The following is a 24,225-nucleotide window of genomic DNA, read 5'->3' as shown; positions in this document are numbered from 1 at the left end:
ATAGGTGGTGGAGCTCATTAGCATAACTCATTAGCATATGCCAGCCCTCCCCCCAGCAAAAGCAACCCGATGCAAGAAAGGAGAGCCCCAGGTGAGCGAGGCCCGCTTGGGCTGGCTAGAGATCCAGGCAGCCCAAGCAGGCCTCGCTCACCTGGGGCTCTCCTTGGCCACCCCTGCACAGTCAAAAAGCCAGCAAGCCACCACCCGCCCAAAATCACATAAGAAGTGGAGAAAGGGTGGCACGGGCTTCTCCAGGGGTTAATGAGGACTGCTGGGAGTGTGGCAAAGCCCCTGGTGGCTGGCTGGCTGCCCACTCTCCTAATCCAGGGATTGTTATGCAGCTGCACCTACTATTCAACGGACAAGGTAGGTGGGGAAGAGGAGGGGAGCCATCAGAAAGGTTCAGGAGCTGTGCTCCTGTGAGTTCCTGCTGAATTCAAGGCCTGTTCTGTACATTAAAGCGGCCCCGTGACACAGAGTTGTAAAGCAGCAGTACTGCAGTACTGTGGTCTCAACTCTCTGCTCACGACCTGAGTTCAATTCTGGCAGAAGCTGGATTCAGGTAGCCGACCCAAGGTTGACTCAGCCTTCCCTATTCCGACTTTTCCAGTTCGCGCCTGCGCGCCACGGCACCTTTCCTCACGCCTTTCCAGTTTCATCAAGCTTTGTCGATTGGAGAGCGCACGCGCAAAACGCCGCCGGCCCCCTCGCTTTAGCCGGGCGAGAGCCGAAGTCCGTCTCCGGAAGGAGCCGAAAGGTTCGCGAGCTTCCGCCGGCGCGTGCGCGCAGGCGCTCTCCCGTCGCCCCTCCTCCACTCACCGCGGGGGTTACAGAGGGCGACCTCGGCGGCTGTTCTGCGTCCTCGCACTCCTCCCTCCGCTCGGCTTTCCCTCGCCAGGCCCCGCCCACCCCGCGAGCTCACCGAGAGGAGAGGCTTCTGCGCAGCGACCGCACCGGCAGCCCCAGCGACGCTCGCAGAAGCGGAGGAGGAGGCCCCGGCCCCAGCGCCGCCATGGTGAAGATCGCCTTCCAGTCGCCCTTCGCCCACAAGGACGAGCCCAAGAAGGAGGCGGCGGAGGCCTTGGTGGCGGACAAGGTGCGGGGAGCGGGGTTGGGCTGCCTGCGCCATCGGCGGGTGAGGGCCCGCGCCGCCATCTTGTGGACCGGGGTGGGTGGAGGGGCGCCAGGGCCGGGAGAGAGAGGCAGGCCGGCCGGCCTCCCCCTCCCTTTCAGGCCCCTCGCACGCAGTTCAAAATGGCGGCAGAAATATAAACACGAACCTCCTTCTCCCTGGAGAGTCAGGGAGGCTTTTCGGCTGCAGTCGCATGCACCAGGGAGTGCGCTTTCACTGTGCGCTTTCCGGCTGGATTTTGCCAGTTCACACAGTGGAATCCAGTTGGAAAGTGGCTCGAAAGCGTGTGTGGCCGCAGCCTAAAAGGATGCGCTTTCGATCCACTTTCAGTGCACTTTCCATCTCCAGATCACACAATGGAATCCCGCTGGAAAGTGCACTGAAAGTGGATCGAAAGCGCATCCTTTTAGGCTGCGGCCACACACGCTTTCGATCCACTTCCCAGCTGGATTCCACTATGCGAACTGGCAAGATCCGGATAGAAAGTGCACTGAAAGTGGATCGAAAGCGCATTATTTAGTGTGTGTGTGTGTGTGTGGTCGTAGCCTAAAGAATGCATTTCCGATCCACTTTCAGTGCACTTTCCATCCGGATCTTGCCAGTTCGCAAAGTGGAATCCAGTTGGGAAGTGCACTGAAAGTGGCTCGAAAGCATATTGTGTGTGTGCTCACAGCCTAGGTAATGCACTTTCAGTGCACTTTCCAGCTGGATTTGGCCAGTTCACACAGTGGAATCCAGTTGGAAAGTGCACTGAAAGTAGATCGGAGCCACATTATTGAGTGTGTGTGTGCTCGCAGCTTGAAGAATGCATTTTCAGCCCACTTTCAGTGCGCTTTCCAATTGGATTTTGCCAGTTAGTGCAGTAAGATCCAGGTGGGAAGTGGATTGAAAGTGCATTGTTTAGTGTGGGTGATCGCAGCCTTAGACTCCACGCTGTTTTGTTGGCCAATTCGAGCAAAAAATTGCTCAGGGCTTCCAGGAAATCTCTCTCGGAGGTTAAGGGGAAGCTGCGGAGGAGGCGCTCAGAGGTTCTTTGGCTTCATCCTGGCCTCGCTTTTTTTTTTTTTTCCTCGTCGTCCCACGGGAAGGAAAAGGGAGGGGTGCCTGCTTTCGTTTGCAAACTGCTTGGCGTTGGAATGCAGAAGTTCCGAGGCTCCTGCAGCCTGGGAATCCTGCAGATGGGCGCTGTGGGGGGGAAAAAAAGATACGTTCTTGTTGATAGATGCTAATATGCCTGTAGCTTACTATAGAATTTAGGATTGGTGCTTTCACATCTGCTTAATAATGCAGCTTCAATCCAGCGACCCTTTGCAAGTGGATTTTGCCTTTTCACGCTGTTAAGTCATTTGCAAGGTGCGCTGGAAGCGTGTTAGTCAGTGTGTGTGAAAGCGCTCCAGTACAGCTTTCATTGTGCGCTTGTAAAATTCGTATGTCAAACAACAGGAATTTGGCTTGGCGCCTGCAGATGCCCTATGGATGGGTGCTCCAGCTGGGATTTGAGAGTTGAAAGACAGTCGCTGGCCTGTTCAGTTAGCCATGTCAAGCATATGTTGAACTTTTCCTGGAGTAAGGAACTGAGTGGTATCGCTTTAAATGTAACTCGATAGGGACGAAAAGGTTGCAACAGTTGCATGTTGTTATAGGCTTTGTTGCCTTTCCATCGCCGGTGCTAAAGAGAGGGTGCATTTCTGGCTTGGGGCTGCCCATGCAAAAGGAGTTTGAAGGGTATATGCAGGGCACGTGAATTGCTGAGGTTTAGTGGAGGAATTAGAAAAGGGTAAAAGTTTAGCCTGCTCTAGACCTTTTTACTTCCCTAAAAGTGGCATCCATTTAAAGCTGTTCAGGGGCTTTATTTTCCTTGGAACTTCTGCCCCCTAGGTTGCTGACGATGCTACATTTTAGGGTATGGGGAGGGGGGGTGGGAACTGCTTCATGAAGGCTTTGTGACTCATTCCCACTCATAGGAAGTGAAAGCTGTTTTGTTGCCAAAGCGTCCATGTTTGTTCCCTGTTCCCTATGCAGGCGGGGTGTGAGTCTGTTTCACTGCATAGGGGGACCTCCATCTAGCAGTCTCACATACCTTGGAGTATATGGCCCAGAATATCTCAAGGTTGTATAAGGGCTGCTTTGGGTATTAATAGGTTTGGGGCTGTACACCATCATGTTAGGAATAGTTGGGTCTTTCTATTGTGGGTACATGCTGTAGAACTCTGGGTGGGTGTGATTTCTCCTTGGTGTCCCAGTTGTTCTGATGAGTGTGGATATTGCAGCTATTAGCTTAAACCAGGAGTGGCCAAACTTGCTTAACATAAGAGCCACGTAGAATATGTTTGAGAGCCACAAGACAGGAGGGCGGGCAAATGGGGAGAGATGGAGGTGGAAAGAAAGCAACTTTAACTTTAAATGCATTCTCTAAGCCAGCCAATGGGGCGGGGCTTTTGAGAGCCGCACAATATGTGGGAAAGAGCCACATGTTGCTTCCGAGTCACAGTTTGTCCATCCCTGGCTGAAACACGTAGTTTTTGTTTGTGCACATGCTTGTAGCTGCTTCAGATGGTGGCTGCCAGCTCAATTGTATATTTACTGTCCTTCATTCTTAATCTGGCAATCCCAAACAAACATGAGCAAAAATCCCAACAAGTAAACACACACAAATATTGTATCTTCATTGTTATATGTGTGAATTAGTATGAAGAATTTTATTTAAAGATGCAAGACCAAGGCAAAAAAAAAGAGAGAGAGGAAATGTCATCCTAGCTTCCCTCACTCCCTTCATATTTCTAATCTTGATTCCTGTGCAAACATTCTTGGTTTATCAAGGTTAAAATTAATGAACATAACGCTGGTGATCTTGAGTAATTTTTTAAAAACAATGTAGTTATACAGCCTCTTCAGTCTAGAGGTGCATGTGTGTGTATGAATATAGAATCTCCCAAGGGCTCATACTTATTATAAAAATAAAATTAAACAAGTGCAAAAACCCAAAGGAGGCTGTTAATGGCCCCATTTTAAATGCAGATTGCAAATTTTTGTAATTTTTCTTGGTGCAAGCCTCATTGAATACAGAGCTAACTTCTGAGTAAGCATGTACAGGAGTGGTCTGTCAGGAAGGAGAAGACTGCAGATGTATACCCCGACCTTCTCTGTGAATCAGAGACTCAGAGAGGCTTACAATCTCCTATCTCTTCTCCCCCCACAACAGACACCCTGCGAGGTGGGTGGGGCTGGAGAGGGCTCTCACAGCATCTGCCCTTTCAAGGACAACTCCTGCCAGAGCTATGGCTGACCCAAGGCCATTCCAGCAGCTGCAAGTGGAGGAGTGGGGAATCAAACTCGGTTCTCCCAGATAAGAGTCCGCACACTTAACCACTACACCAGACTGGCTCTCTGAGCCTTGTTAGAAAAGCAAATGATTCCATGGCTTCTGTGGAACCAGATTCCAAACTGAACTAGTTTCTGGATGCACAACAGTTCCTGCATGGTATTGATGCAGACTTGGACTGGACTTGATGTCATGTCCTGACACTTTTCCTCCACAAAGAGACCCCTTTCGTTTTTTTTGTAATTTATCCAGCCTGACGAAGAGTTCTGGATAGTTCGAAAGCTCTCACTGTCATGTGTCATGTGGTTGGCCCTAATAAAATGTATTGCATGGATTGTGTTGTTTGGAAATTTTCATCGTAGGGCCATGATGTGAACTCATGGAAACAAGCCCTAAGCACAAACCCATGGGTTGTTTTGGCAAGAAGCTTCCCTTAGCAAAATGGGAGGATAAAATCAGGTGCCATCTCGTACAACAGGAGTTTCATACCAGATAATCTTGTCTCATTTACAGTTTGGCAGCTGGAGAAGGGGTAGAGTGGTGCATAATGGATTTGTTTCAGATATTGGGTGGGAAAGGTTACTGTGTGTTGTTGCAGAGCTGCTGTCCTCTCTAATCCATGTTCGTTTCAGGCCTGATGCGTTGAATTGAAGTGTGCGTGAACTCTGGCTTTGACCTTCTGTAAACCTTTTGAAGCCAGAGCAAGATCCGCTCTCCCCCATTCACCCCAAGCTTTTCTCAATTCACTCTCTTGAGATTCTGAAAGCAAAAGCATTATTAAGGTTATAAGTTTTAAAAAAAAAAAAAAAACAAAGCAGCTGTTTTGAATAGCTCTCCCCTCTGAATGTTCATATACGGATTCATAATAGAGAGTGTTGCAAATATGCGAGTTCCCAGGACTGACCCCTGACATCTTGAAGTAAAGGGTTTGAGAGGCATCTTTGTTCCTTGGCATCTGTTCCAGTCTCATCCACCGTCCCCTCTAAGCTGAGTTAGCGTGAGCTAGCTCACAGGTTTTTAGCTTCCAGCTCACATATTTTTTTTCTTAGCTCAAAAAGGATGACTCCTTTCTTAAAAGGAATCTTAAAAGAATATGATCTAGAGAAGTTTAAAAATGAGTGGGGAAAATTTCAAATATATGTTGAAAAACAATGGAAGGTTAAAGGATACTTGGCGATTTTTGACAATAGTTGAACTTTGGAGGAATAATAAATGGACTACAGTCAAAAAGCGGGACTATGTGAATATATTTTCTTATTAATTTTTTTTGTAAGGACTAAAGAATTATAATGATGGATTATAACTAACATAATATGGTTTTTTTCTCTTGTATTAAGATTTCTTTTTTTTTTAAGATTCTTTAATTAATAAAACTACCTTTTATTTTTAGCAATTTAATTAAAATACACCGTCGGGGGTCTTGAAAAGGGGGAGAGGGAGGAGAAAAATGTAATGTATTGGTACTGACTTCTTAATAATAGACGATGAGTATTATTACAATATATTGCAGAATAATAAAATTAGTTTAAACACACACACAAAAAAAGAAAGGATGACTCCAGAGCGTACTAATTTATGCAGTAGCTTACAACTGTAATGCCAGTAGCTCAAAAAGTAGAATTTCTGCTCACAAGACTCTGCAGCTTAGAGGGAACATTGGTCTCATCTAAAGCAGGGCTGAATGCTATATCCTTCCCCTGCAGTGTAATATCCTCCCCCCCCCAAACAAAAAAATCAGGCTCCAAAAATGAGCTTGTGGGTAGCAGGGAAAGCCTGGGGGAAGGGACTGGTGAGGTTCAGCATGTGCCAGCGGTGCTGATGTTTTAATTGTACAGTATCAGGCTTAAAAATTCATTTGATTCTTAGCTTTAGATGCGATTGGGTAACCCAGTGCTTGGAGATGCAGGTCTGTCAAGAGTCCTAGCCTCAGACTAGAATAAGCTCAGCGCTGCTGGTCTGAGCCAGTGGAAGGCAGCTGGATAGGTTGAAACATGCACTTGTTAATGCTCTAATGAAATGCTGCAGGCAATTGCTTGAAAATACAAATAGCTGCTTGGGGTTACGATTGCCGGTTATTTTATGGGCTCAGTCAATAGCATGCACTTTGTAGACTCCCGGGTGGATTACAAATCAAAAAGCAGTATCAGTTTGGCTGAGTACAGACTTGAATGCTTTCACAAAAATGCTGAAGTGCAAAGTGTTAATGTGCGCAATTTTTATCAGCTGCAGACTTGTAAGCTAATAGTTAAGAGGTGCAATTTCACATTTGGGCCCTTGTGCAATGTTCAAAGGGGGTCAAACTGGATGGGTCTCCCAAGTATTTTTATTGGCATGTAGAAGCGGGGGGTGGGAGGGAGTGGCGCTTCCCTATGTCATATTCCCATCCTTACTCTTCTTTTACTCTGTTGAGGGAAACATTTATGGGGGTTATTGAGGATCAGGACATAGTGGGGGGGGGGGCAGATCTGAACTGTGGCCGCTAAGCAATTTTAAATGTTCTGTGAATTAATTCATAGATCTCCTAGTGCAGGGATGGCCAGACTGTGGCTCGGGAGCCACATGTGGCTCTTTGACATATATTGTGAGGCTCTTGGAACCCCCCCCCCCGCCCTGTTGGCCTGCTTAGAGAAGACATCTCTCTCTTTAAATAACTACGCCAAGCCAGTTGGTGGTTTGGAGAATGCATTTAAAGTTAAAGTTGCTTTCTTCCCACCTCTCCCTTCTTGCCTGCCTGCCTTCCTGTCTTGCGGCTCTCAAACATCAGACGTTCACGTCTTACGACTCTCAAACATCTGTGGCTCTCAAACATTTATTCTATGTGGCTCTTACATTAAGCAAGTTTGGCCACCCCTGTCCTAGTGCCTCATCTAGCTTGATCAAGTTTAATGGTTGCTTGGCGTTTTCTCTTACCACCTGGGGATGGGATAAAAGCCCCCTGGAAGTAAGGTGGGTATCTGTTAAGAGGATAACCTGGTCGTACAGAACTCTGAGACATCTTCAAAGATTGTCTGGTATGACTTACAGCTTTTGTCTCTTTGAACGCCACACAGTGCCGAAAGGGTAGGGTGCGAATAAAGATAGGTTGCCTCAGACACCGGCTTTTCCTTTCTTTCTTTTTAATAATGTGATGTGTGGAATTGATATAACCACAAGCACATGCTGTGTGGAACTGATATAACCACAAACATGCAGCATGCAGGAAATCAAAACTGTTGTGTAATCAACTTTGTACTTTCCTCTGAAGACAGTGCATGAAAGATCACAAGTGTACATAAGGCAGTCTTCGGTTTGAGTGCACCAGACAAATGAAATACTTATCTGTGTGCAGTGTTTTACTGAGTTCAGTGTTGGCCATGATAGTGCATGAATGATGGGAAAATTACTATTAGAAATATTTTTATTTGGCCGTGTTCCACAAAGACTCAAGACGACTTACGGTAATCATGCCATCAAAGCATATAATAAGATGTACAGAATTAACTTGCCTATCACAACAAAATACACACACCCCACAAACCAGCAGTCAGCCTCTGTGCCAAGTGCAGGTTGCTCTAGCATGTGTCAGTTTAGGTAGGTTTAGTTAGCAAGATGTACTTGAAAGAATTGTACCTGACCTACTTGTCCAACACCTAGGGTGGGTCCAGGAGCACCACCAGTGCCTTCATGTGGTGTACCAAAGATGCATTTGTTTTGCTTGCACTGCTTAGCTTTTTGGCATCTTCTCTGTCCTGGCTTTACATCAGCTTTAGAGGTCAAGTTACTTGCTGTATGACTTCTGTCATCTGAGCTGGCTGTGTAGATCTACACCAGTTAGCTAAATGCTGGGACAGTTTTTAGTTTTCTAGATGCTAGAGTTGCATTTCAGGGTGACTGGACAGACCAATGAAAGTAACTTCCTTGTGGTTTATATAACAGTCCTTGCCCTCAAAGCGGTATTGGCACAGTATATGAGTTTTGAAAATGCCAGAATCCATCCTAACTATTTACTAAATACGTACTTTTCTTTTGGCTGCTAGGATCTTCTTTCGTGCTTGAGCTTCCACCAACAATTCTAATGTTTGCCACCATGTATAGTTGCTGGAACAGCATTTTTTAAGGTTCTAGAGAGCTCTGGATGCCGTTATAAGCCATGTTTGTTCAGATTCTGTTGCTGAAACATTTCTCTCTGCAGTTTTAGTTTTCAAGGTCATGCTTCTGCTCCTCTATTCTTGGGAGAAAGGCTTTTTAAGCGGTTTTATTGCACCTGACGTTCATTTGGGAGGAGGGGGCAGGAAGAGAGGCATTTTCAGTGGTTTAATTGTATCTGACATTTCACAAGTCAGGGTGGATGAAATCCAGGTTTTAAAAAGCTGGTTTAATATAACAGATTATTAAGCAACGATAGTTATAATACATTTCTCAATCATTTAAATTAAAATAAGAGAAGCCTGAATGTGTAATCATGTAAAACTGAATTGATGATGTTTGGATGGACATTTGACCTGGTATATAACATTGAGCTGAATTATTTTTCCTATGTAGCTGTATGAGGAGATCAGAGAATCTGACACAAGCACAAATTATGTTCTATTCTTCACTCTGTTCTTCATCGCATTAAAACTCAGGGACTGACCAGCTGCTATCAGTGTTTCATCCCAGATGTCCATGAATAGGCTGTTCCAAGGAACTTGCTAGAGTGATGTCGTATTCTTATCTGTCCTTGGTTCATTTCAAAGACCACAACTTCTACAGTTCTAATGAACAATATGCACAGTATGTCACAGGACTAGTTCTCTACTAAGTTTGGGGTGCTCGGATGAAACGTCTATACAGGGCTTCTTGAAGAGCCAGTTTGGTGTAGAGAGCCAGTTTGGTGTAGTGGTTAAGTGCGCGGACTCTTATCTGGGAGAACCGGGCTTGATTCCCCACTCTTCCACATGGCCTTGGGTTAGCCATAGCTATGGCAGAGGTTGCCCTTGAAAGGGCAGCTGCTGTGAGAGTCCTCTCATCCCCAGGGTGTCTGTTGTTGGGGAGGGAGATAAAGGAGATTGTGAGTTGCTCTGAGACTCTTGAGTGGAGGGCAGGATATATATCCAATGTCGTCTTCAGTGTCTTCTTGAAGCATCTGGGTTTAACCCCAGGGCAGTATGTTGTAAATGTGGTATGGGCATTTCTGTCCTTTACCCCATAATTTACGTTCTGTACAGCAGCTGGCACACTGGCAGTCACTAAAAGCTCAGAGCAGTGTCAATAGTTAAATTACAGCATTTGTTCTTACTAGAGGGGAAACAAGCGGCCCAAAGCACTAGTTTGAGAAAATGAAAGAAATTAACTTCTTCAATATGGCACGTAGCCCCATGTTTAAATATGTCAAGGTTAATACAGTGTCTGTCCCTTTAAATTTCTTCAGTTTTGTAAATGACTTCTCAGTAAGCAAAGTTATTGGATACACGGCTTCCATTAACTTCTCTAAATTACAACATTTTTACTAGGCTAGTGAAACAGTTTTGACATTTTAAAGATGAGTATTTCCCCTTGCTGTAATTCAGAGAAGTTAATGGGGGCTATTTATTCAGTTATGTCATTGGAAGGCGTTGGTATATATTGCCAGCGCCATGCTGTCCGTATTGACAGTAGGGTGTCTCGTCCTTTTTTCAGAGTCTTCCTGGAACTCATTTTGCCTTTCACCTTGAAGAGTGACTCTGCCTTCTGCTTCAGGGTCAGATATATAATTACTTAAAGCAGCATCTCTGGGATAGCAATGAACTTGGTTTCCTTTCTGTTTTCCGAAGGATCCAGAAGTTGCAACCCACAGCCATGAAAGCTCATCCGGAAGATGCCTGCTGACCTTGCTGGGCGTTGCATTCATCTTAGCTGGAGTGGTGGTTGGTGGAGCCTGCATCTACAAGTACATGTCAAGGGTAATGGGACAGCTTACTTTGACAGAGGACGATTGGGAAAACAAACATAAGCAGTTTGAAGCAAAGCATTCCACAGAATACAAGCATGGATGTCATTGAATTGGGATGGATCCCAGTAGGCAGCCATGTTGGTCTGAAGCAATAGAACAAAGCAGTAGACAAGTGTAACTTTAACAACTAAGTTTTATTCAGAATGTAGGCTTTCGTATGCTCTAAGCAGACTTCATCAGGCAAAATGGGAATGGAAGCAGCAATTCTTAATATAAGTGGGCAGTGTAGAATCATAAGAATGGTTTTAGCAGATTAAAAGAATCACAAATAGGGATTTATGGCACTCACAAAGTGCCATAAATTACCTAGATTTATGGCACTTTGCACCTACAACAGCAGTCTGTTTTTTATCACCCTCCAGTGTTTTTTCAGCTCTGCTTTGTCCTAACGCTAACAAACACAGATCCCTATTTGTGATTCTTTTAATCTGCTAAAAACATTCCCATGATTCCACACTGCCCGCTTATATTAAGAATTGCCTGATGAAGTCTGCTTAAGAGCATACGAAAGCTTACATTCAGGAGTGGCAAGAGGGCCAGTGTGACTGCTTAACTTACAGGGCACATTCCTGGTGGATTACTGCCCTGGAGCGCTGCTGACAGCCAGGAACAAGCCATGGGCCTTTGTGGTGCTGGCAGCTTTGCAGCTTTATCGTGGTGCAGGAGGAAGCAGCAGATATGCTGAGACCCTGGCCATATCTGAGCTGTTTAGTGTTGCACTGGTGCCTTAATAGCACGCTGTTGGCCACTACGCTGGTCTTGTTCCTGGCTCAGTGCAACCTCCCAGACTGCCCTGGTATCAAGTCTGCAAAACCCCCTTTTTAAGCTCTTCCACATTTAGGGTGGAGGTACATGTTCCCATTGCTTGTACAGCTTCCTTTCCGCTTACTCCCCCCTGAATTTTGAACGAGATAAGCACATGTAGCACATGTCCAATTCCATCATTCTTTCCTGAATTGCATGCAAATTGTGTGTGCGGCTTTATATCTTCAGAGTGTCACAAGGAAACTTGTTTTGTTTTAGCACAAAGTGTTCCATGGAAAAATATGCTTTGGAGCGGAGGACAATCCGGATAGTGCTGCAGAACCGTACTTTCTACCCATTGCCGAAGTTGCTGATATCCGGGAGGATGACAACGTAGCAATCATCGATGTCCCGGTTCCAAAATTCTCCGACAGTGATCCTGCAGCAATTGTTCATGATTTCGACAGGGTGAGTTTTGAAAAAGTCCTGTGCTTTGAAGGGTCTAGCACAGGGGTCCCCAACACCCGGGCTGTGGACCGGTACTGGTCCGTAGCCTGTTTGAAGAAGAAGATGATATTGGATTTATATCCCGCCCTGCACTCTGAAGAGTCTCAGAGCAGCTCACAATCTCCTTTCCCTTCCTCCCCCACAACAGACACCCTGTGAGGTGGGTGGGGCTGAGAGGGCTCTCACAGCAGCTGCCCCTTTCAAGGACAACCTCTGCCAGACCTATGGCTGACCCAAGGCCATGCTAGCAGGTGCAAGTGGAGGAGTGGGGAATCGAACCCGGTTCTCCCAGATAAGAGTCCGCACACTTAACCACTACACCAAACTGGCTCTCTTTGCAACCGGGCCGCAGAGCCTCACCCCCCCCCCTTGCTGCCCCCCCCCCTGCACAGCCTCACTCCCCCCCCTCCCCCTCATCTCCCTGTTTTCACCATTTTAAGGCCTGGGAAGGGGCAATGAAGCACCTCCCAGGCTGACCCCCCCCCCGGCCAATCAGTTGATAGGCGGGGAAAACAGCAGCAGCAGGGAGCCACCCGCTGAAAAAGCAGCGCTGCCCTTTCTTCCTCCCCACTTCCTTCTTGGGTGTGGGGAGGAGGCAAGGGCAGCGCTGCTCTTTCAGTGGGTCGCTGCTGCTGTTTTCCCCATTGATCGACAGAAGGGCGGGTCAGCCTGGGAGGCGCTTCACTGCCCCTCCCGGGTTTTAAAATTGTGACAACGGAGGGAGGAGGAGGCGCTGGGTGGGGGGGGAGGCCGAATTCGGTGCTCCCATCCTGCTGGCGCTGGGGCCAAAATGGTTGGAGGCCACTGGTCTAGCAGTTAGAAGAACTTGACTGGGAGAGCATCTCTTTGAGACAGCAGTGTTCGCTTTGGGTCCCAGATTCCCATTCCCAGATCCTGTGGTTTCCCAGTGTCCGTGGTTCCCCTTGCACGCATATTTAAACAGCTGCTTGCCGAGTCTTAAAATAGAATTGAGTTTTGAAGAAGTTAAAGGAACCCTTGTGGACCATCCACAGAGCTGTCTAGAGCCAGCATATAAGAATAACTTTAATCATTTGGATACTATTTATAGTTGTGCACAGAAACGTGGCCCCGTGGCACAGAGTGGTAAAGCTGCAGTACTGCACTCTGAGCTCTCTGCTCACGACCTGAGTTCAATCCCAGTGAAAGCTGGTTCAGGAAGCAGGTTCAAGGTTGACTCAGCCTTCCATCCTTCCGAGGTCGGTAAAATTAGTACCCAGCTTGCTGGGGGGAAAGTGTAGATGACTGGGGAAGGCAATGGCAAACCACCCCGTAAAAAGTCTGCCATGAAAATGTCGCGAAAGCAACGTCACCCCAGAGTCGGAAACGACTGGTGCTTGCACCTTTACCTTTTTACAGAAACGTCAAGACATAAGCTAGTCTCCATGGCCGAGCAATCCAGTGTGCACAACGTGGGTAGGTTCCTGACCTGCTTTGCCTACTCTCTGCTTGCCAAACAGCAGAGTCACATTTGACTATAGGGCAGGCCTTGACAGACTTTCTTTGGCTTAATGAGCCACCCCAAAAATGTACGAGCCAGACTTATTTTTCAGCCTTCAGTGCTTTATATTTTAATGACCATACTTTCCTAACTGTTGGTATCACCTGAGCCTAAGCTTTTCGTTTTCTTATTTTTTAAAAAAATGAAAAGCTATAACAAAAGCATTGTAGCATACAAATAAATACAGGGTACCCCTGGTTGTGATTACAGCAAGAAGCGAATCCCTCACCTAAATCTTTCCGTTTCTGAGAATCACCAGGAGGCACTTACAGTGAATGACTGCTGAAAATACCAGGTGCCACGGTGAAGTTTCTAGCTGCCCTGGTGCCTGGATTTCTGGGCCCTGTTATAGGTGTGTGTTTGGACATGCTTTTAAACCCAGTTTCCCTCTCTAAGGAGCATCAAGAAGAAAGCATTTATTTCTATGGCTGTAAGAACTCGGAAATGTGGGCTGAAGATGCACTTGTGTGTGTGTGTGGCCCCGTAGCTGCCTTAGAAAGCAGGCTGCCAAGCGTTAACCATTCACTCTTCAGTTTGATTGGGTTTTTCTCACAAGCCCCATTGAAAAAGAATGCAAGCTGTTCAACTTCAGATTATAAACGTATTTTAATCATGGAACTGTCAGGCGGAGTGCTGTTAAAGGCTGTTTTGCTGTTGTGGATAAGCTTAGTATCTACTTGTGTCTACCATTGCACTGGGTTGTGTGTGTGTGTGTTTTTTTTTAAACACAGCATTCATGTACAGCAGGGGTGGCCAGCGGTAGCTCTCCAGATGTTTTTTGCCTGCAACTCCCATCACCCCCAGCCTTTGGCCATGCTGACTGGGGCTGATGGGAGTTGTAGGCAAAAAAACATCTGGAGAGCTACCGTTGGCCACCCCTATTGTACAGGGTTGCCACTTTCGTGGAAGTCAAGGAAATGGAAATTGGTCTGAAGTCAGGGAAATTGTGATTAAAACATATTCAAGCAGTGGATTTTTGACCTGCTGCTGCAAGAGCATGATCTGCTCTTGTGGCAGCTGGAATAGAGAAGTAGCAGAATACAAGTAAAACTTGATGGTGCCCTTTCCCAGCTCCACCCCCAGCAACCAGCCTAATGTGTTTGTTGAGCTCTGTTGCTGCATGATTTCTAAGGTCCGCCTGCAGCATTTGCAAAGCAAGGCTAGTTTAAACGTTTAGCAGTATACAAACTTTAGACACCTAACTGTTTCCATCCCTACCTGCTAGTACTGCATTTAACTTACATATAAAGATAAGCATGTTTTTGGGTCATGCTTGTATATGGAATGGACGTTTTGTCTCCTGCTAAACCCAGCACATAGTTGCAGATGTGTTTTGTCACTGTTGGATTTCAGACAGCTAGCACTTTCTACTCTGCACCATGCAACGTAAATTCTGCAAATGTGATTGCTTGTTCCTGCTGGAGTTTACAGAGCACCAGCTCTCACCCTCTTTCCTGACTTCTCCCATGCATAAAGGTTGCAAATGAGGGTAGTCTGCTTCTCTAGATTGCAGAAACTCCACTTCCTTTGTTGCTGATCTGCTCATTACACTTTCTGGAACCAGAAAGTGAAAGTTAAACTTTTCCAGCTTTGGAAAGCTCCTACTTGTTAGCAATCACAGTTTACTTGAAGTTTGTATTTTGGTATAATTTTTGGTGCAATTGCAAAACAAATGTTGCTGCAGTTAATGTTGAAAGAAGCTATTAAATCTTACTTTGACAAATATTTTTTTCAGTTGAGACTTGTGTAGTTGTAGAGTGGAGCATTTTATTAAACCTCGCATTAATACAACATGACCTATTCATTTTTTAACTTGTGGTTATATTTGAATGGTGGTGAGGGAAATGACAAATAAAATTTTAGTGGCAACCGTGATGTAGCACTGCTCTGATAGAAGCTCTCAAAATGGGCCATTGTAATAGATTTTTCTCCCCATTAATATCTCCCTGTATGACCACTCTCAAAGGCTACCCTGTCTTTTAAAATAATGTCTGTACGAGAATGTCTTTGCTGTACTTCTCAAAACCTGTCCCAAGCAGTGTTCCCTCTAAGCTGAGTTAGCGTAAGCCAGCTCACAGCTTTTTAGCCTCCAGCTCACACATTTTTGTCTTAGCTCCGGAAAAATGGCCCCAGAGCACAATAATTTATGCAGTAGCTCACAGCTTTAATGCCAGTAGCTCACGGCTTTTATACCAGTAGCTCACAAAGTAGAATTTTTGCTCACAAGACTCTTGCAGCTTAGAGGGAACATTGGTCCCAAGTCACCTTTATTCGCAAAATGTGTATGCTCAAGTAGATCTCGGGCTTTATCACATTCCGTTGCACCAGCGTGAATAGAATTACTGTGCTCAAAAACCTCAAGTCTTATCAGATTGCCATATTTCTTTCCCCACTCCTCCACACACACTACTTCCAGCTTCATTGTTCTCTTCACACAAGTTTCACAGTTTCGGTAAGCATTTGCAAAGCACTTAGATGTAGCACTTAGGTGTAATGGGAATAAAGTAAGTTTTCAAAGTGAACTGATAGAGATCCTTGTATGTCTTTTTCGAATAGCTTCTGACGGCCTACCTTGATCTGCAACTGGGAAACTGCTACGTGATCCCTCTGAACACCTCCATTGTCATGCCACCTCGGAACCTGATAGACCTCTTCGCAAAATTAGCAGTATGTATTTTATCTCTGAAATTAGCTCTGGAGGAAAGAGGGCTGCTTCTCTGCAGAGGCAGAATGGCTCGTTCCCCTTGCTGCAGTAGCTTGTATTCCGCAGGCAGTGCTTGGCTTTAGCTGTAGCCTGCTGTGGCCTTCTGGGCAACTCATGAATTGCCTGGGGTTGCCCAACCAATGTCTTAACAGCTGTATTGTTGATATCAAAAATGGGCCTGGTATCCAGAAGGCTACGGGTGCGACGCCTTTCTTTGAACAGGTTAGCTTGGTTTTGCGTGGAGTTCTTCAGGGAGAAGGAAAAGTACAAACTTATCTTAAAGGCACGTTAAAAAGGCTTCAGGGACAGGCATCTCAAACACACACATTTCAGGAGTTGGGTCCCAAGGGTGTAAACACTTTATTTATGAATTTATAAATTCTGGGGAGAAAAAGCAGCTCATAAAACAGACAAAACATTTCAGAAAGGCATCTCCCAAGTGAGCTGTGTACTTTGTTTGCTTAAATGTTGCATGAAAACGTTGTACATTTTTAATAAGCACGGGAGTGAAATTGCACAATGCAATTCATCATTCTCGATTTCTGCCTTCTGTTTTGTGGTTATGGAGTGTTAAATCTCCAAATTTGAAAGGTACCCTGTGTACCCTTCATTCGTTTAGCTATGATAACCTACTGGGTGTTCTCAAGGCATACGGGGCTACTCTTCATGAATCAAGGTGGATCCAGGTGTAATGGTAGGGTGCCTGATTACTACTTCCCTTCTTTCAGAGGGCTTCAGATGACTTGACTAAACGGTCTGAGCTGCTGTGCTGAAGCCCAGTGGCCTGTTGGCTTCGACCAGGGGGAAAAAAGACAAAGAGCATGCCCAGGAAACCCATGTGGCACAAGCAAAAAGGCTGGCTCATTTTGGTAACTGAACTGAGTCTGCCTGCCAGTGGTGTCCAACAGGGGTGCTGTATCTAAAATATGACCTAATATTGCACGCACCACCCCCCCCTTTCTGCACAGTTTGGTACTGGTTTTCTTGCTGTTCATACCAGTGATGGGGGGGGGGTGGTATTTAAAAATTGGCGATGGCATGAAATCACATCAGGGGGAAACCAGAAGTGGTATCAGTCTTCTTTAGGATTTGCCAGAAACTCTGTGTTTTCACCGTAGAATTGCTGGCAATTCCTAGAGAGGTATAATGCCACTTCCGGATTTTCTGGAAAGTGATGTCACCCTGTAGCCAACAGACCCTGCCCCCCCCCCCCAAACTGCTGGTTGCCAGTCCATGCCTGGTAACTACCTTGTGTTTGTGTTTTTCAGGAATGTTCTCCTGATAAAAATCAGAATGGCTCCTCCTGCTTGGCTTTTGATAGAATTTTTGGCTGCCTCATGTTGTCAGATTCTTCCATGCAGTCACGTGTGCAGATGGAGAGTTTTGCATAGAGGGAGATTAGTTAAGCAGGGAGCTGGCATTCGTTTCTCCAATAGCTGTAGCTTTTCCTCCCAGTTTCTGTCTTGCTTGAACAGCAATTTGTGGATGTTCTGTGTTGGGCATTCCAGGTTCAGAACATTTCTGTTTTAATACGCTGACTGTGTAAATGTTGTGTCTCTCTCCTCTCCCTTTATTTTCTTTAGACTGGCTCCTATCTGCCTCAAACTTACCTTATTCGTGAAGAAATGGTTGTGACCGAAGAGATTGATAACATCTCAGATCTCGGCATTTTTATTTATCAGCTCTGTGCAGGGAAGGAAACTTTCAGACTTCAGCGCAGAGATAAGACCATGGGTGAGTACTTCAGGCTTCACCCACCAGGAGAAATCAAAAGCTAAAACTGGAATTGAGCTGTCTTACAGCAGTGGCTCCCAACCTTTTTGGCACTAAGGACCTGTTTTGTGGAAGACAATTTTTCCACGGACCGGTGGGGTGGGTGTGCTAGGGGTTTTGCTACCCCAGACTGCCCCCACACCCCATCCCTGCTCTCCCCATGGAGGGGTCTTTAAATGAGGAGTAGGCAAAGGTCTCTGCCTCACTTTGCGGCCCAGTTGCTAACAGGCCACGGACTGGTACCAGTCCATGGACCGGGGGTTGGGGTCCCCTATCTTACAGGCAGTCCAGAAGGGAACATTGAGTTGGATCCAGCCAGCTTTTCTGCTGGTGAAAAAGAAAGGAAGGGACCCTTAGATTTTAAAAAAAAAATCTAAGGAGGTAAAAAGGTAGCCCCTGTGGAAGCACCAGTCGTTTCTGACTCTGGGGTGACGTTGCTTTCACAACGTTTTCATGGCAGACTTTTTACGGGATGGTTTGCTATTGCCTTCCTCAGTCATCTACACTTTCCCCCCCAGCAAGCTGGGTACTCATTTTACCGACCTTGGAAGGATGGAAGGCTGAGTCAACCTGGAGCCGGCTACCTGAATCCAGCTTCCGCCGGGATTGAACTCAGGTCGTGAGCAGGGAACTAAGACTGCAGTACTGCAGCTTTACCACTCTGCGCCACGGGGCTCTTTATCTAAGGAGAGGGGAAACTATAACTTTGCATTTGTTCTGTTCCACAGTGTCTTGCCAAGGGAACCTTTCGTGTTTTAACAATTTATTAATAACATACGGTTACAATGTTTAGTTATATCTTTTCTATCCCTAACCCATATGATATTTTCAATCCCCCCTCCCTCCATTATTAGACTTACCCCGAAGTTATGTATTTAAATCCGAATATAAAGGTAACCCAAACCCATCAAAATACAATGTCTTTTTCTTCTCATTCATATTAAAAAATTGTCCAATGTCTTTTTACGTTCCACTCTAACGCTATATATTTTTTAAATTTCTTCCACTCCTTTTTAAACACTTCCAAATCATAATCTCTGAGTTCTTGTTAATTTATCCATCTCACTCCACGATAAAACTTTCACAATCCAATCCCATTTCTCTGGTATTTTTTCTTGTTTCCACAACTGCGCATACAATGTCCTAGCAGCTGAGAGCAGATACCAAATTAAAGTCCTGTCTTCTTTTGGAAATTTTTCTATTTGTAATCCTAGCAGAAAAATCTCTGCAACTTTCTTGAAATCATAACCCAGAATTTTAGAAATTTTTGCCAAGGGAACTTTCAATCATTTCTTTATAGTGTTAGACTCACTACAGAGGTTGTCACCATTATAAGAACTGTGAAAGATGGCACTGGAGTACAGAAGCAAAGGATGCATCTGCACTTCTCTGTTTCCTCCTAAAATCTTGGGAAACGTTAGTTTTAAATTACGTTCAAGATCCTAAGCACTGCTGTTTGCCCCTTGCAGAGCTATGCTTCTGAGTGGGTGTAAGGGCATCTGTTAAAACCAGGTCTGGGATGGTTTAGATCTGGGGTGTCAAACTCATTTGTTATGAGGGCCAGATCTAACATAAATAGGACCTTGTCAGGCCGGGCCATGTGTATCATAAAATGTCATGCCAGGTAGCCTCAGTCAATAGAAAGAAGAGAGGCTTGGCTCAGTGGGACTGCTGTGTGATTGACAGAGCCTGGCAAAGCAAGCTATTCCTCCCCCCTCCCCTTCCTCCAACAGAGGAACCTCAGCAAATAGAGGCTTTGCTCTGTAGCTCTCCTGTATGATTGAGCAAGCCTTGCAAAGCAAGCTGTTATGCAGAAGAAAGCAAGGGAGAGGGAAGCAGATGACAGTCAGTTGCTCAGGGACCTGATAGGAGTCCTCTGAGGACCTGATTCAGCCCCCAGGCCACATGTTTGACACCCCTGGTTTAGATGGATCCATATAGCAATACATGCCCACATTTGTGGGGGGGGGAGGGGTTTACAAGAAAATTTTGCTCATGTACAATCCAGCTCATTTGGTCTTGTTTCCTTTTTTTTTTTCTTATCAGGTCTCCAAAAACGCTCTGCTGAAAAATGCCACTCAATCCGGCACTTTGAAAATGAGTTTGTTGTGGAAACCAAGATCTGCCAGCAGTGAAAAAGACAGGTTGCAAAGTGACAACTCTCGCATCTTCACTGAGAAGTCCAAGCTTTACATTTTAAACTTCGGAATTATAAAAGAAAGTGCAGTGATAATCAAAAGCCTTATGCTTTTTTGTGTATTGCTTAGATTTAAGAAAGGAGAAAAATAAGCACACTCCAAAGTCACCATGTTGTTTTGTTTGGGGGGGGGGGGGTTTGCTTTGGGCCCCTGGTGTCGCTCCACTTTCCCTGATATTACTCTGGAATGGAAATTTGCACATTTAAACTGATACCCACTTGGCCAACGAGCATCTGTTTCAGAGCTTTTAAAAAGCAGAAGGGAAAAAAAACTCCTTTGTAAGCAGTGCTCGATTCCTGCATAGGACTGTAGTCTAATCATCAGCTGACTTCACAAAATGAAACTGACTTTATTAATCTTGTGGTTTGCACATTTTTTTGAATAGCTTGGCTAATAGCTCTGCACCGCATCTCCTGGTAGAAAAAAAACACATCAAGACTTCTAAGGTTTATTTGAACTTTCTGTGTGAAGCATGTAAATTTTAACCTTGGTAATCATCAGCAGCTAACTTGGCTTTTTTTTTTTTCTCATTTTGTGCAATTACTGTATTGAACTTGTTTGTATATTTGGAACTTTCCCTGAACTTACCTTTACAATCTCTTCTTTCTTAATTTTTTTCCCCTTTTCTTTTTCCTTTTTGGTGATACTTAGTTATATCCCGATACAGTCGCTCTTTAAAGCTTTTATGTTATTTTTGGCTAATATCTTAAAACTGCTTTAACCCTTAAACTACCAGCATATGTAAGTACAGCCTGATTTGGACCAATTGTCAGTGTTTCTGTAGCTGTAAAATTCCCTCCCAGGTCTACATATGATTTTTTTTAGATCAGAACTGAAGAGCAAGATAAAAGTCATTAGCTGCAGTCTCAAAGTGTTGCCCTTGCGGAGGCCTGCAGTCCAAGACGGCAAAGGGGTTGCTAGAGAGCTGCTAAGCTGAGTGTTTTATAAGGGACTTTATATTTCACATGGATCCTGCAACCCTCTAATAAATGTTTCTCTAAGACTGTCGTGGTGGCCTCCCTTCTTGACGCGAGCTTGGTAGTCGTGGGGAAGGCTTGGTGACTGTGTCATATTTCTAGCCTGTTGTTCCTATACAGGAGGGGGGAGGAGCCTCAGCCAATAGAAGGAAGAGAGGCTTGGCTCAGCAGCTCTACTGTGCGATTTGAGCCGTTTGTATTCTGTGGGAGACCAGAAGAAGACCAGAGCGTGATTTTTTCTCCCCAAGGTACTGTCCAGTTTCTGGCTCTCGTTTGGGGGTATTTTTAGAAGTGCGCGTGGGGAGTGTTGGGATTTCGGATATGGGGGTTAGACAGGTTTTCCAGCAGCTGGGGGCAGAGTGCCTCTCCTCATTGCTAGGAGAACAATGCAGTGTTGCAGTAGGAAAACTCAGGGGGTTGTACTAAATGACCCTGGAGGTCCCTTCCAACTCTAATTCTATTTTATTGTTCCACTAAAAGATTCCTACATTTATTGGGATTTCCAACAGCTGAGGGCAAAGTCCCTCATTGCTGGGAAAACAATGTGATGTTGCGGGGTGGGGGGGTGGGGTGATATTTTATTCCACTGGAAGATCCTTACAGTTATTACATTGACAGGCTCGCCAATTTTCAGATCACCTGATGTGGTGTAGGAATCTCTTTGAGTGGAATATAATGCAATAGCAGCCTATTGAGTACCCTTTCGAGGAACTTAGTGCAGGGGTGTCCAACTCATTTGTTATGAGGGCCAGATCTGACAAATGAGACCTTGTCGGGCCAGGCCATGTGTACCTATTTAAGATTAGTAGCAGAGATATAAACTCTGGGAGCTGGAAAAGTTCCAATATAATAGAAGTTCTTTATCTCCTGGCAACCAATATTTGGAGACCCAGTCCCTCTCTGGTCCTCCAGAGCACCTGGGGGTTGTGGGTGTCTCCAGTCCCTCTTTCCCCACAGGACTCCCAGGGTGCTGACGGGCGATGCCGTCGCTCCTTCCTGCTGCCTGCGCCCCTGGTGGGTGGGCTTCTGCAGTCCAGACTCCGCCTTTCCCTGAAGCCAGGGGGCCGACTCAAGGTTCTCGTGGCTTCTCTGAGACCTGGTCTCTTTTGGCCTCCCCCTTCCCCTCCTTTGCTAGCTAGCTGAGAAAACGGCCAATTCAGGGCCGGGAAGGCTCCTCAGTGTGGGACTTGGTCTTTGGTCCTGGAGGCGCCTCCTTTGCCAGCAGCATCAGCCCCCTGCGTTGGAGCAACAGCCTCCAGGGCCCTGATCGGAAAGCTCCTGGAAGGGGCTCTCAGGGGGGGGGGCAGAGGGAGGGCCCCAGAAGTCCCTGGCAGCCCCCAGGGGTTCCCCAGCACAGCCAGCGAGGGCTGCCAGGTCTGACTTTGGGGGTGGAGCCAGGAGTAAGGGTGCAACAAGCACAACGGGACTCCAAAGGGAGCTCTGGCCATCACATTTAAAGGGGCCATCCTCCTTTTCAAGCCTTCCCTCCATTTGGAAAGAATGGATAGGGGCACCTTCTTTTGGGGCTCATAGAATTGGACCCCCTGGTCTAATCTTTTCAAATTTCGGAGGTTGTTTTGAGGAGAGGCACTGGATGCTATGCTGAAAATTTGGTGCCTCTACCTCAAAAAACAGCCCATCTGGAGCCGCAGATTCCCATGGATCAATTCTCCATTATCCCCTAGGGGGACCAGTCTCCATAGGGTATAATGGAGTGCCCAGCAGACATTTCCCTCCCCCGCTGCTTTCTGATGACCCAATAATCAGGGGGAAAGTCTCCAAATCGGGGGATCCCCTGCCCCCCCCCCCCCGGGGATTGGCAACCGTACTGCCACTGACCCCAAGGAATAAAGAGGCGAGAAAGGAGTGCTGGTGTCGGAAACAGGAGGAGCCGGAGTCAAATCCCGAGCGCTTCTGACTTGGGGTGCTCAAGCCCCAGTGCCCATTTCCCCTGTTCCTTTTGCAGTGCAGAGATCCACAGCAGGGCTGGTGTTGGCAGCCTCCCCAGGGACTTCTTTTTTTGGGGGGGGGGGGAGCAGGTAAGACTCTCTTCCCTGCTGTGAGTTGGCTTCTGGACAACAGGCGGCTGCGCCCTTCCTTGGCATTTCTCCCTGCCAGTGTTCCCTCTAAGCTGAGTGAGCGTGAGCTAGCTCACAGATTTTTAGCCTCCAGCTCTCACCTTTTTGTCTTAGCTCAGGAAGGATGGCCCCAGGGCACAATAATTGATGCAGGAGCTCACCACTTTAATGCCAGGAGCTCCCAAAGTAGAATTTTTGCTCACAAGACTCTGCAGCTTAGAGGGAACATTGCTCCCTGCACTCTGCAAAGATCCCTGCTGGGCTCACAGTGTCCTCCTAAGTGTCCAGCAGGGGGCGTTTCTCTGCCCAGCAAAATCACTGAGGAATTTGCAGCACCCTGATGGATGACTGAGGACTGAAGCCTTGTTTAGCCATCGGAATCCAGATCATAGGAAGTAGGAGGCAATACAATTGTATTATAAGAGAAATGCCATTCAAAACTATAAACATCTACATTTAGTATATAATCAAGGAAGTTTTTAAAAAGATCCTGTCAATACTGTTTCTTCTCTAAGCCGATACATCCATCCTACTCAGTTTAACTATTACCCAACAGTGGAAACGGACAAGGGAATGATAATATTCGTTGAGACAAGTAGAGTAGAGACATATCTGTTTAGAGTTAAAACAACACAGCTCTTACTTTCCAACTTTGCTGGGAATGCTCAGCCTCAGTGAGTAGCAAGACTGGGAGAGGGGGAAATGAACCGAAAGGGGTAAGGCGGGATGGGACTGGAAGAGTGAAGCTGGAGAGGGAGGAACGGGGAAGGCTAAACACAAAAGCAAGGTAGAGGAGGGAAGGGTGTTCCAGGGAGGCGGGGAAGAAAGAGTGGCTGCCAGGGGAAGAGATGGGAGGGAGGGATAAGGTGGTGGAGGGGAGGGAGGGGGACGGCTGTAAGGACTACTGGGGAAATACGATGGGGGGGGGGGGAGGAAGAGGCAATGAGGTCTCCCATAGGTGCCCTATCTCTTCCAGTACAAAACAAGGACTAAACCTGTGGGGGCCGTTGTGGCACCCCCTGGGGCCCTCGAGTGGAAAGGTTCTCACCCCAAGAGAGGCAGATCGGCCTGGTCCCCAAAGCGCTCCTCGTGGAGACCCTCCACGTGCCTGAGGACAAGGCGTGCCCCCCTTCCCGGCAGGCCCACCGCTTCCCTGCCCCCTCCCTGCTAGGGATGGCACATGAGCCCAGAGGGAGGGTTTCCTTACCAGCAGCTGGCTTCCTCTGGCTGTCCACAGCCAGGGGGTCAACCTTGCCCCGTCTGAAGACCGCCCGGAGCCTCTGAAGTCTAGAAGAGAGCACAGAGAAGGGGAGGAGTGGGC

The 24,225-nt window shown here is 46.5% G+C and overlaps 1 protein-coding gene across 1 annotated transcript; it reads left to right on the top strand.

The window, feature by feature from the left end:
- The first annotated feature begins 742 nt into the window (after positions 1 to 742).
- ITM2A (integral membrane protein 2A) lies at positions 743 to 20,852 on the top strand. Its single transcript, XM_060250395.1, has 6 exons — positions 743 to 1,096; positions 10,226 to 10,354; positions 11,428 to 11,616; positions 15,731 to 15,841; positions 17,462 to 17,612; positions 19,698 to 20,852. Exons 1-6 carry the CDS (start codon positions 1,013 to 1,015, stop codon positions 19,784 to 19,786), a joined length of 753 nt encoding a protein of 250 aa, XP_060106378.1. The 5' UTR covers positions 743 to 1,012; the 3' UTR covers positions 19,787 to 20,852.
- Positions 20,853 to 24,225: the final 3,373 nt, after the last annotated feature.

The sequence above is a fragment of the Heteronotia binoei genome, chromosome 11 (assembly GCF_032191835.1).
Source record: "Heteronotia binoei isolate CCM8104 ecotype False Entrance Well chromosome 11, APGP_CSIRO_Hbin_v1, whole genome shotgun sequence".
Classification (NCBI taxonomy): domain Eukaryota; kingdom Metazoa; phylum Chordata; class Lepidosauria; order Squamata; family Gekkonidae; genus Heteronotia; species Heteronotia binoei.
The sequence above is the reverse complement of the archived record's forward strand: the minus strand, read 5'-3'. Positions and strand labels throughout refer to the sequence as shown.